This window comes from Lonchura striata, chromosome 11 (assembly GCF_050655825.1).
Source record: "Lonchura striata isolate lonStrDom1 chromosome 11, ASM5065582v1, whole genome shotgun sequence".
Taxonomy (NCBI): Eukaryota; Metazoa; Chordata; class Aves; order Passeriformes; family Estrildidae; genus Lonchura; species Lonchura striata.
Genome location: NC_140713.1, coordinates 4,149,811 through 4,162,252, shown reverse-complemented (window position 1 = coordinate 4,162,252; position 12,442 = coordinate 4,149,811). Strand labels below are relative to the sequence as shown.

Sequence of the window (12,442 nt, the reverse complement as noted above, 5' to 3'; positions counted from 1 at the left end):
TGAGCTCTGAGCTGATCAAGAACTGCTGGGCAACACAGAGCAGGTTCAAGGCAAGCAAGGCAAGCTGCTCTTTTGGCATGTATTTCTCCAGGTTTCCTTCTCCAGAATGCCAGGTAGCACTTACCTTAAGCACAGCCCTGTGCCCAGGTGGTCACAGAGCTCTGGGACACTCATGGAGTAGAAAAACCCATGGGTTTACAGGAGTCTCCATGGAAAACAATTCTGAGATGTCCTTTACTCTGAGACAGGGAAACCGAGGCCCACACAACTGCAAGTATCTTTTTTGCTCTAGAACTTAGACATCAGTAAGAAGTAAACAGTACCAGAGGAAGTGTGAGAGATGAGGTGATATCTTGCTAAAGCCAAAAGGTTATTAAGCAAAAGAATGGAATTTGTTGGTTCTATGTGTTGTTTATGGTTTGGATCTGCTCAGGTTGGGTGTTGCAGTGAGAACAGGGTTGAAGACCTGACCAAAAGGAAGTAGGATGAGAGGGGAGGGGACAGAAAAGTTGGTGGTCAGTAGCGAATGGAAGCTCCTGAGTACCCATCCAATAGGAAAGGGGACAGGGACCGCCCCAGCTGGGTACAGAGGGGATAGAAAGATTGCCATTTTCTCCGAGGGTGTGTTTGCTTGTCTCCAGCGGATGGGAGACACGCCCAGCTCAGCTGAATCGTTACTAATAAACAGTTTTCTTTTGCTTGGATGATTTTGTCCCGTTTAATTGTGCTTAAAAGATGGTGCATTTCAAACAGAGGGAAAGACAAGAATAAAAAGACAAATGAGGTAAATGCTGAATGAGGATAAGATTCAGCAGTTTTCTCGGCAACTTTGGTAGAAGAAGAGTTGGTATCTTCTTTTTCCATGTGCTTTAAATGGGCGCTTTCTTGTAATTATTGCTATCTTATTTAATACCATTGTAGAGGCATGTCTGGAATGACACAACAACAGCAAATGCTTCTGGAGCAGAGACATTGCTTTGTCTGCCTTCTCCAGCCACACTGCTGTCACTCCAGAGACTCAAGCAGGTCTCCTGCGTGACTTCACGGGAGACACAGTCTGCTGAAGGGCGTGGCTGCAGCACCCTGCCCCTGAGGTGCTCCCAATGCCCCTCTCCAGGGCAATCCTTAACCAGTGAGTTACATGTCTCCTGCTGCCAATTTCCTGCTCAACAGCCCACCTCGGTCACCTACCCCTTTGGACTGTGCTTTATACTGAGCCAGTCCTACCAGAAAAGCAGCTTTAAACACACCGCTATGTAGGCACTGATCCAGATAAAGCACATCCATTCCCCTCTGCCTCTGCAGAGGCACGGCCAGCTGCGGGGAACGCTCCCCTGGATCTCCAGGAGAGCCGGGGAGCGGCTGAGGCAGAAGTTTCACTGTCTGCCTTGGGTGGAGGAGAGGCGGCGTCCGAGGAGATAACGAGGGAGCTGACTCAAGGCTAGGGAAACAATTTCAGGTTTAACCCAGGCTCCGGGGAACCCGGTGCCACGGAGAATCCAGCAGCCAAAAGCGCCCTCGAGGCTTTTGCAACGTCTTAAATAGCGGGGCGGTAGCAGGGGCAAGGGAACGCCCATTGACCCGTGCGGGATTTGGGGCAGTGGAAGGTGAAAGGATAGACAGACACAAAAACCAATGGGGGAAACTGAAGGGAGGGAGCCCGGGCCCTCATCCAGTCCCTCGAGGCCCAGGGAGCAGATCGGGAGGAAGGCGCTGGGAGCCGAGTGCCGGACCAGGGAGCAGGGAGCGGGGAAGTGCCCGAGCGCTGTGAGGGAGATCGGCGCTGAGGGGGCGGCGGGAAAATGCGGGGCGGAGCCGCTGGGAGAAAATGGCGGGTGGAGGGGCGAGCCGCTGCACAACTGTTACAGGAATATAAAAACACACTACAACAATTAAGCTGTGCTTTTGCTTGTTGCATGTCTCATCTCACTGCAGCCAGGGGATTTGCCATATCTCATCTGATGCCTCGTTATTTACCTGCTGCACTGCTTGATTCAATTAAGTGGAATTAGTTTTAACTGTTATTGTGGAAGGCTCTGGCTCTTTGGAGCAGATTCCTCTTGTGAATGGCCCTGAGTGGATTGGGAAGAGGCTGGTGGGGGCTGTGTTGTGCGGTACATGAGCACCAAGCGGGGAAAACACTGTGGGTGGCCCTTGCTGCTTAACTTGCCCGTGAGAAATGGGTTAGTGCCAGCTGAAATTGTTTCTGCGTCTCTCCTGCAGCTCTGTGAGAATTGAACCTCGGATCGTGACCTTCCATATCAGCGGGAAGGGGCTCGAGCCACAGCTGACAGTCGTGTGCCCAAGTGCTCGCAGCAAGAGGGGAAATGCCGTGCTGCGCTTCAAGAGGCTCCAGGTGGGGGATTCAGAGACGCTGCCCCTGGTCGTCCGTAACAATGGCACCGCACCTGTGGAGGTGAGGAGGACCTGCTCGAGGAATGGTCTGGCTTGGGAGCAAGTGCTTGTGGCACAGGGGAAGGGTCCCAAAAAACATGGCACACCTGGGAAGAGGTGTCAGAATTCTTTTCAAGCAAGTGACCGACATCTGTTCTCCAAGAAGAGAGTTCTTGGAGATTTTCCATCCAGGCTTTCTTCTTTTAAGTTGAACACAAGAAAAGTGGTGTTTTCCCCCGTCTCTCAGGTCACTGTCTGTTCTCATGGACATGTGTGATTTCCCACTTCCATTAGATTGTATTTGATCCTAGTTTACTACCTTTTAAGTAAACTTAGTTGTGGTTTAATTACATTCTGCCCATTACTTTCTGTCCTGTTTGGTTCTGTGTCAGTTCTATCCAGATGCTTCTGAACACCCTTTTTTCCTGCTGGTTTGACTTAACTTTTGTGCTAAGTGCTGTTTGTAGTGGGAGAGGTGCTGGGCTCTCATGCAGGACCAGCAGCACTGTGGTGTCAGTCTCCCTGTGCCATCCTGTACTCACACCAGTATCATTGTGCTCTGGGTTTCCTTTTCTCAGTTTATGTTATGCCTGGAGGATAAGCATGAAGTGTTCTTCTTGAGAAGCAGGGCCTCCACACTCAGGATATTCCGCACTGGAGATGTGGAAGAGAACTCCGTTGGAAACGGTAAATCCATTAACCATGAAGTGTGATCATGCAAAGAGGGAAAACCTGTGCCCTGCTCTTGGCTTCTCCGAGCAGCAGCCAGATGTTAGGCACACTTTCTTTTCTTGGGCTCTGTCTCCCAGGCTTTTCTTGGGGACTTTTTGCAGGGTCTTCTCCTAGCAAGTTGTAGGAAGTTCTTCTGTTCTTCTAGACATGGTGGGTTGAGTTGTGGGGGGCTGTCACTACCTCAGTGGACCCTCTGAAGTATTTGCTGCACGTGGGAAGGTACCAGCCTGAACACACACAGCCCTTGAGCACAGAGACAGCCAGCAGAAGTCAAAAGCACTCTTTGGCTCAGCTTTGCATATGGCTGGAGCTGGCTGGAAGCAAATGGAATGAGGGCTGGGCATCAGCCTGAGGTTAAGCTGCTTAAGTGGTGCTGTGTCTGGAGGTGGCAGTCCTGTGAACAGAGGAAGAGGTTCTGGGGCCACTGGGGGTAGAACCTGTGCTTAGAAGGCAGCTGGTTTCAACCTCTTATTCCTCATCTATCCTGTGGAAATATTTCCTCTGTATAGCTGTATCACTTAATCTAATTTCCATTGCTGTGCAGAGAGCAAGCCCCCAAAGAAGCTTTTCTTCCTTCTGTGTTCTGGGCAATCGACAAAGTTTGATGTAATTTTCAAACCCACTCTGGCTCAACGTCTGGAAGAGAAGATTTGTCTGTTAGTGGGGGACATCTGCATGACCCAAATAGAGCTGGTGGGTGAAGGCCACAGGGATGAATTCACCCTCAGTGGATTAGAGGAAGACATCCAGGAGAGGAATGCTGAGAGCAGTCTGAAGAAAGACATCATTGATGGTAAGAAAGGACAGGCTGCCGAGGTGTAGCAAGGAAGAGGAAAATGTCTGATCATGTGTGTCCTCCCTCTAGCCAGGCCTGGGCTGTCACCCACAGGGCTTGGTGGCCTGTGGGCATGGCAGCCATGCATGCAGAGCAGTGTGTGCTGTGCTGCATGTCGCTGGCTTAGGGACGTGCCAGGGTGTTGCCCTGGAAGTGGTGGGATGGGGAACTGCCTGGGGCACTCCCTCCAGAGGGAGGAAGGCTTGGAGCAAGGAAGCATTGAACACGCAGGTGTCTGTGCACATGAGGGGGGCAGGTGGAGCTCCCTGCATGCTGAGATCCCTTGCTCTCCTCCTTTACAGCTGTCAGAGTGAATCACCTCCAGTTTGGGTACTGTCCTGTCAGGAAGCCCTGCCGCAGGACCTTCACCATCACCAACCACACCCGTACGAAGGTCATGCGCTTTGAGTGGAAGACAGACGCCCCATTCCAGTTCTTCCCCAAGGTGAGTGTGGACTGCTCTGCCTTTCCCCATTGCTCAAGCCCTGCCCTGGTGTTCCCAGGAGCTGGCAGGGAGTCCTCACGTACCAGTGATAGCCTGTTCCAGTGCCACGGAGGAGATGCAGCCCCTGGCTTGGCTGGGCCATGGCTGCCAGCCTTGCAGAAAAGGCTTCATGTTATGGGAGGTGGCACCTTCTGTTCATACTTTTGGATATCCAACTTTGTGTAAATCCACTCTGAGGTGCAGATTCCTGGCATAGGTGTTCACCACATCAGTCCCTTTTGCTGTCAGTCCTGGCCTACCGTCCGCAGGGGCTGGCCCAGTTCCAGTCCCTTCGCCCCCTGGCTGACCTCTCCCAGGCCGCATGGCTTCCCCTCCCGCACCCAGCCCGTGGCTGGGCAGGGGAGGTCTGAGCTCTTCACTGACTGGAACAAAAGAGAGAGTTGCCCTGGAGTTCTCCGCTTTAAACCCCCTGTGTTCTCAGACGTGTGTCCAGTGTCTTCAGTGGTCACACCACGTGTCAGCATTCAAATCTGACCACTGATTGGTTTGACCCCAACTTCCTGAGAAAACTCACTTCCTTGTCAAACCAGGACACCTTGGCAGGGACCAGGCTTCCAATTTGGTCTTGACTCCCTCTCTGATTCTCCCTAGGTGGGACACCTCCATCCTGGCTGTGCCAAGGGCATCACAGTGATCTTGAAATCGGATGTCCCAGCCACCTTCAGGAGGCACCTTGTGAGCTGTAAGGTGACCAAGATTAACTTTGAGCTGCCACAAAGGAAGGTTCCTGACTGGGATGACAAAATGTGCATTGTCACATGGAAGGAAATGACCAAGAAAGACCTGGCAGCCAGCTGGCCTAAAAAAGAAAAGGTTAGAAGCAAAATGGCCAAAAAAGCCAACCCAGCTTTTACACAAAGAACCACCATAACACACCATCACTGTTGGCTGAGCAGCTCCTGCTTCCTCTGGACATTGGACAGCCGTGAGGTTCACCAGCAGTGCATTCCAGGGGAGAGGTGGAAACACAGTGACTGGATACACTCACACGAGAGGGGGAAGCCTTTTGGCAAGAGACCTTTAGCCACACACAGACTGCATCAGTCTGTGCCACAAGCACAAGTGTTGCAGCCCGTGTTGAATGGGGAACGTTTTCTTAGTTTATCCCATTTTATGGTGTTAGAAATCTCTTCACCTCATTTCGTGCCTTTTTGCCAACAAGGAAATAAGTCTGCTGCACTCTGCCTCTTCTTTCAAAGCGGAGAGAAATCCACTTCTCCTGCATATGAACCCCAAGTTTTGTCTGCCTGGATACCAGAGAATTTGGTTGTCTCTGTATTGTGTGGGATATCTCATCATGGAGTAGCTCAGGCACCAATGACAGTATGGAGGAGTCCAGAGAAGGATCATCTCCAGAGCTTCTTGCTTTTATTGTCATTATTGCCAAACACACTCATCTTGGGTGATGGTTCTTTCTGAGTTTCTGGACCATTTTAAGGCCTCTATACCATCCTCTTTTCTATCAGAACATGTGAGGGTGGAGACTTTCCTAATGAGATCTTTCACATCCCAAAATGCCTATCCTCAGCTCCCAGCAACGTAGCTGTTGTTCCACACAAGACATCTGGAAAGCACTTTCTCCTAAGACAAGAAGAAAAAGGTGCTTTCTAGAACTCTTCAGTCTTGGGGTTCTCCATCCACAGAACTCCAGCAGGGGAACTTAAACCAAATTTTGAGACCTGCTGGATTTCAAGGAGACCAGCAAAAGAGTCAGTGCCTCTACAAGGTTGAAGTACAGGACTAGAGCACAGCTATGGTCTCCGTCAATATATTAACAGCTGTGCTAGTGACTGCTTTGATCCGTGGGTAGAAACAACTACTGTAGCAGAGCAGTCTCAATGTTGTCATCTTTCCAGGGAAGTAAAAGTGAGTGGTCCTTTCTAGTCCCTCCGTGAGGCTGATCTTGGAGGCCAGAAGATTCCTTTCTCAGCCTGACTTTCTGGGCTCTGCTCAGTGATTCCTCCCTTCTCTGTTTGCAGGTGATCGAGATAGCCCCGGAGCCAGCTCACACTGTGGTGGAGGAGAGCAGCCAGGAGTTGGAGGTGTACCTCAGTGCCGTTGTTGCCTACACCCAGTTCAAGCTGAACACGACCGTGGTTCAGTTCAAGGATACCTTGCCCTTCCAGACAAGGACCACCACGTGAGTGCTGGAGGCCAGGCAGGGCCCTGCGAGCAGGAGCTGCCTTTGCCCAGGGCTGGCCCAGTGCCCTGTTCCCAGAACTCTGCCCCAGCCAAAACCAGCACAGGCCCATTTATGTGCACACAAAGCCAAGCAGCTGGTGGTGGTCAGGAGAGGTTCAGTGCTGCCATACCTTTCTGCTGAGAACAACCATGGATTTGCTTTCACTGCATGTCTGCATCTGCTCAAGAATAAGTTTGCAGTCAAACCAAGACCTAAAGGCCAGAGTAAGCCCCTTAGCTTCAGTGTCCTGGGCATCATGTTGGCCCTTTCCTCTTAAACTTCCAGACTCTGAAATACTTTTTTGGGCCACTCACGACAGCAGTCTAAGCATGGCAGAGTTGCCTGGCGAAGAAGATGCTCCTTGGCAGAAAGCAGTACCAGGAGTCCATCAGACAGTGTTACCGTACTATTTGCTTTATATTTATTGGACATTTTTTGTTATTCCTCCTTCTTGCTTTTCAGTTTCAGGCTATGCAACACGGGGAAGGTAGCCCTGGAATACTCCTGGGAGAAAGCTGCAGATAGTGAAGCGGTGAAGAAGCCATTCTCAACTGGTCAGATGAGTAAGGGCATTTCACTTGGTAGCTGAGGGCCTGGGAGAAGACTGCCACTTCACAACATAAATTGCTTTTTCATCCTTGTCCACATGTCCGCTTTCATCAGCAGCTTCCCAGCTGCAGCTGGAGAGTTTTCTCCTTGTCCCCATCTGCCTTTCAGCCCCTTCTGTTCTTGCTCTGCCACTTCTGCTCTGCAAAGGAGCTGAGCCAGGCTCTGGGGAGAGCCATGTGCTGGGTCAGGACTGGGAAGGGGGATGTCATGTCATCTCTTTGAGAAGTCTGAGACTGTGAAAAGCAGTGGTGTAACAAGTGAGCTGCCCTGCAGCCACTGTCTGTGTGCAGTTCCCCACTCCAGGGCAAATGCAAAGTCACTGTCTAAAACCAACTCTCCTGCTTTGGCACAGGAGTGTGTGCTGCAGGCAGAGACTCTGCTCCCAGACACTCTTATTTCCTGCCAAAAGTACTTGGTCAGGGATGCTCCAAGTGCATCCCAGCTCTCTTCCAGCTACCTGCACAGGAGGCAGAGTTGCTGGGAACACAGGATTTTGTCATTGAAAGGTGTTCTCTTCCTCTATGCAGGTCAGTTCGTCTCTGCTACTTTAAAGCATTACAGAAAGCTGCTGGATCGTTTTAGGTGGCAGCAGGAGCATCCTTTCCAAATTCACCCTTCTGAGGCCCGGCGGCTGCAGCAGCCTGCCAAGCAGGAGCAGGATTTCAAGCAGGAGCTGCAGCAGCCCGAGCAGCAGGACTGTTCCAAGAGGCTACTCTACTCAAAGCGTGTTGGTTCTGCCCTGGAAATCTTCACAGATTTCACTCATGGCCTGCCATTGTTCTCCATCAACCCCTGCCATGGCATCCTTGCTCCTGGCCAGAAGCAGACCTTTCATGTGCAGTTCTCTCCAAAGTTCATGGGGATGTTTCAGACCACCGTACTGTGCAGGTGGGAAACATCGACACACTTGCCCTCTCATGCTTCTGATGGGTGCCACTGGGCGATCACAGGATGGGACAGGGTGGAAGGGACCACAGTAGGTCATCTGGTCCTACTTCCCTGCTCAAGCAGGTTCATCCCAAAGCACATGGCACAGGGTTGTGTCCAGAGGGCTCTGGAATAATTCCAGTGAGGGACACACCCCACCCTCTCTGGCAGCATGGCACCTGCACAGGAAAGAAGTTCTTCCTCAGGTTCAGGTGGAATTTCCTGTTCCTGTCCTCCATGCAGCGAGTACAGCTGTTAAATCTGCTGCTCACTGCTTGCACAGAGAGAGGATGCAACACTATGTGCTCTGCAAGGAGACAGAAAAGCAGCTGGCCTGGAATGTTTGTCTGGTTAATACCAGTCCCTCTCTTCCTAGGATTCCTAACCTGAATCCGGCTCAGAAGATGGGGCAGGTGATTGTGAAAGGCAGAGCCCAGGAGCAGAATAGTCTTGGTGAACCTTTAGAGGAGACAGAGGAAGACCAGGGACTCAAGAAGGAGGTGCTCTGGAAACCAATACCCAAGGAACACCATTTGTGTCAGCTGGTGCATCCGCCTGGAGCCGGCACCATCGTGCCTCCTGCTGCTGATGGTCTCCCACCTGGAAACCTCTGCAGCTACCCTTCCAAGCTCCAGTGAACACCTCCAGCTTATCTTGTAACTACCTACTTATAACTTTAATTACCTACTAAATAATTTTCAATTCATTGTTAATAAACAATTGTTAATAAATTGTGAATTGTCAGCTTGTTTGATGGATATATGGGCTGAGTCCAGTAAGATGGAGTTTATCAAGTCCAAGTGCCGAGTCCTTCACATTGGCCTGCATGTTGACTGGGGACACAGTGTCTGGACAGTGCTCAGGAAGAAAGGGATCAGGGTGTACTGGTTGACAGCCAGCTGAACATGAGCCAGCAGTGTGCCCTGGTGGCCAAGAAGGCCAAATGGCCCCTGGCCTGGATCAGGAATAGTGTGGCCCGTGTTGTAGACAGGCTTGCAAAGAAAACTTTAACAAAAAAAGGAGGCCAGTTAATAAACAGGCTTACTTGTATTTAATTACAAAGTGAACAACTGGAAGGAAACGCCTCGGGCTAGTCCAGAGACTGTTTCAACAATTTAGTAAATGTAACCTAGGGGTGTTTCCAAGGAAACCAGCTCCCAGGAAAGACCCGGGTGTCAGACACACCAGGCCTTTTAAAGTCTCTTGTCTCCTGATTGGGGTGCTCAGGATCAGTGCTGTGATAGGTCTATTTCTCTGTTACTAAGTGCCCCTAATTACTAAGTTGGTGCAGTCTTCACCAATCATTTTGGGATTCTCGCCTCCTATTAGTTGGTCTCCCTTCCATTGATTGAAGCTGTGGCTGTGCTCCACAATGCAATACTTCTGGAAGCTTCTCTGCCCCCTCCACAAAGATTGGCATCTCCTCCCCGGTTCCACTCCCCTTTTATGCGTGCACAACAGTACTGAGTTTTAATATAACTAATCACCATTTGCATCCACAACACCTAACCATGTACATACATTGTTAACTACAGTTCTAATCACAACCTGTTACTTGTATCAACAACATCCAACTTTGTACATACATTGTTAACTATACTTGTAATCACAATTTGTTACTTGTGCCAACAACATTTAACCTTGTATAAACATTGCAAACTACATCCCCCAAAAATTTAAATTTTATTTTTGTTCATACCAGCCAGCAGGAGCAGGGAGATCATTCTTCCCCTATGCTTGGCACAGGTGAGGCCACACCTTGAGTGCTGTGTCCGATTCTGGCCACGCAGTTTGGGAAGGATCTTGAGACACTCGAGCGTGTCCAGGAGGCAACAAGGCTGGTGAGGGGCTGGGAACACAAGCCCTGTGAGGAACGGCTGAGGGAGCTGGGGGTGTTTAACGTGGAGGAAAGGAGACTCAGAGGTGACCTTATCACTCTGCAGCTCCCTGAAAGGTGGTTGTAGCCAGTTTGGGGTCGGTCTCTGCTTCCAGGCAACAACTGACAGAACAAGACGACACAGTCTTAAGCTGAGCCAGGAGAAGTTTAGGTTAGATATTAGAAAAAAAATTCTTCACTGAAAGAGTGACTGCATGCTGGAATCGTCTGCCCAGGGAGGTGATGGAGTCACCAACCCTGGACATTTTTAAAAAAAGACTGGACATGGCACTCGGTGCCATGGTTTAATTGATGAGGAGGAGTTAGGTCACAGGTTGCACGAGATGATCTTAAAGGTCTTTTCCAACCTAATTAATTCTGTGATTCTGTCCATAGTTGGCGGTCAGTAGAGAATGCAAGTTACCGAGTACCCATCCAATGGGAAAGGGGACAGGGACCACCCCAGCCACGAAAGGATATAAATAGAAACCATTTTCTCAGAGGTGGTGTGTGTTCATCTCTTGGGGAAGGGAGGCACACACCTGGCTCAGCAGAATCGTTACTAATAAAGAGTTTTGTTTTGCTTCAACGATTTGTCCCCATTTAATTGTATCTAAAAGTGAGTACATTTTTAACACCGTGGAGGAGGAATAAGGTGAGCTTTAAGATCCCTTCCATGTTCTATGATTCTGTGACTGGGCACGAATGCAGCACTTTCACGGTCCTTCTCCCACTGCAAGCTCCTCTGGTCCTGGAGTTCGGGTGGGACTGGACAGAACTGATGGAGCCGCCGCATGTCTGGGGTAGCGGGGCTCCACGTTGGCCAGGGAGCGAGCGGCCCCACGGCTCCCGGCCCAGGGACGCGCCTGGGTGTGGGAAGGGGAAAAGAAAAGGGAAAGGGAACAATGGCGCGGTGCTGGGTCGGGGGCCGGGCAGGGCGCAGGCGGTGGCAGGGCCAGAGGTGGCGGCAGAGTGGGAAGAGGAGCCGGGCCCCGGTCCCTGTCCCTGCCCAGGGCTGACGGGGGGTGAGCGGGGCACGGCCGGAGGGTGCCGGTGCTCCGCCCTGCCCGCTCCTAGGCAGGGGCTCATGGAGAAGGCCCGGCGCCGCCTGCGGGAGTTCGATGTCGGGGACAAGTTCTCCCGCTTGCCGCTGCCCCGGGCCGCCGTGCTGCTGCCGCTCACGGTGCGAGGGGGGCGGCTGCACCGCTGCTCACCGTCCGCTCCGTGCAGGTACCGGGGGGCTCCGAGGGTGACAGTATGTACGGTGAGATTGGTCCGTGTGCTCCAGTGACCCACTCAGATCACCAGGATTTCTGCGTCAAAGTCCTTCAGGTGATGCTGAGGAGCCCTGTTCAGTCCTGGCCTGCCCAGGGTCTCCCCTGAGCATCCCATGAGACTCATGTCTCTCCTGATCCCTTGGATCCCTTGTTGCTGACCAGCAAATACACCTGGGGGCATGTGGGCAGCAAAAGGAGGCCCAGAGGAACAAATGAAGTGACAGCCCACAGCAGGAGGGGACACAGGTGAGGAAACACAAGCAGCCCAGCTCTGTAATATGACAAACCACTACAAAATGAACACCATGAAAATCATCATCATCTCCCTGTCCAAACCCACAGCCACATCAGTCTTGAAATATTTTCTATTGTTCTGATCTCAAAAACCAAGCTGGAGCATTGCAAATTAAATAAAAAAGGGACAAGGGAAAGATTAGTAAGTACAGAGCAGCTTCTGTATGATCACTGAATGGGATTCCTCAGTCTAGAAATCAAATGGGAGATAGATGTGAGAGGTTTGCAACAGCATGAATGGCCTAGGAAATGGAGATGAGGAAAAATCTGTCTTGATTTGTCACCAGTCAGGAACTTGAGGGCCTGAAAATGTTATTAGACAAAAACTACATATATGTGTAGAGGGTGACAAGAAAAAGGGTCTGTGACACGCCAGTGGAGAAGCACCATATGGGACAGAGCTGTGCACGCCACACATTGTATGGGAGAGAGTCTGATGGAAACCTCACACCTCACATTGCCCAGGAATAAAATAAAACTTCACCCAGGCATAACCACATGATAGTGGAGAATTAGGGATCCTCCTTCTTTCACTCAGCAACTCCCAACATCCCCTGTTAGAGGGGATCCACTTTGTCAACTCCCTAAACACCAAGGAGTTCTCAGTTTTCTCTGGGGTAAAGCTGAACAGGGGAGGGACCTCTAGAGGCAATGGAGGGGGATAGGACAACAGGGAGTGATGGTGCAGAACTGTCCCGTGCCCCGTGCAGGGCCCAGCACTCACCTGTGTTGCAGCACACTACCAGGGACCCGGAATGGTCACCAGTCTTCAGCGGGTGAAATCTCACTGTCACCTGCATGCTGTCACCAG

The 12,442-nt window shown here is 51.1% G+C and overlaps 1 protein-coding gene across 1 annotated transcript; it reads left to right on the top strand.

Annotated features, from left to right (window-relative positions):
- The first annotated feature begins 1,774 nt into the window (after positions 1 to 1,774).
- LOC144247045 (axonemal central pair apparatus protein HYDIN-like) lies at positions 1,775 to 8,916 on the top strand. The gene is made up of 10 exons (XM_085589342.1): positions 1,775 to 2,143; positions 2,224 to 2,416; positions 2,973 to 3,081; positions 3,671 to 3,919; positions 4,264 to 4,406; positions 5,058 to 5,279; positions 6,446 to 6,606; positions 7,111 to 7,211; positions 7,413 to 8,145; positions 8,561 to 8,916. The coding sequence occupies exons 1-10, from the start codon at positions 2,067 to 2,069 to the stop codon at positions 8,820 to 8,822; spliced, it is 2,250 nt and encodes a 749-aa protein (XP_085445468.1). The 5' UTR covers positions 1,775 to 2,066; the 3' UTR covers positions 8,823 to 8,916.
- The last annotated feature ends 3,526 nt before the right edge of the window (positions 8,917 to 12,442 follow it).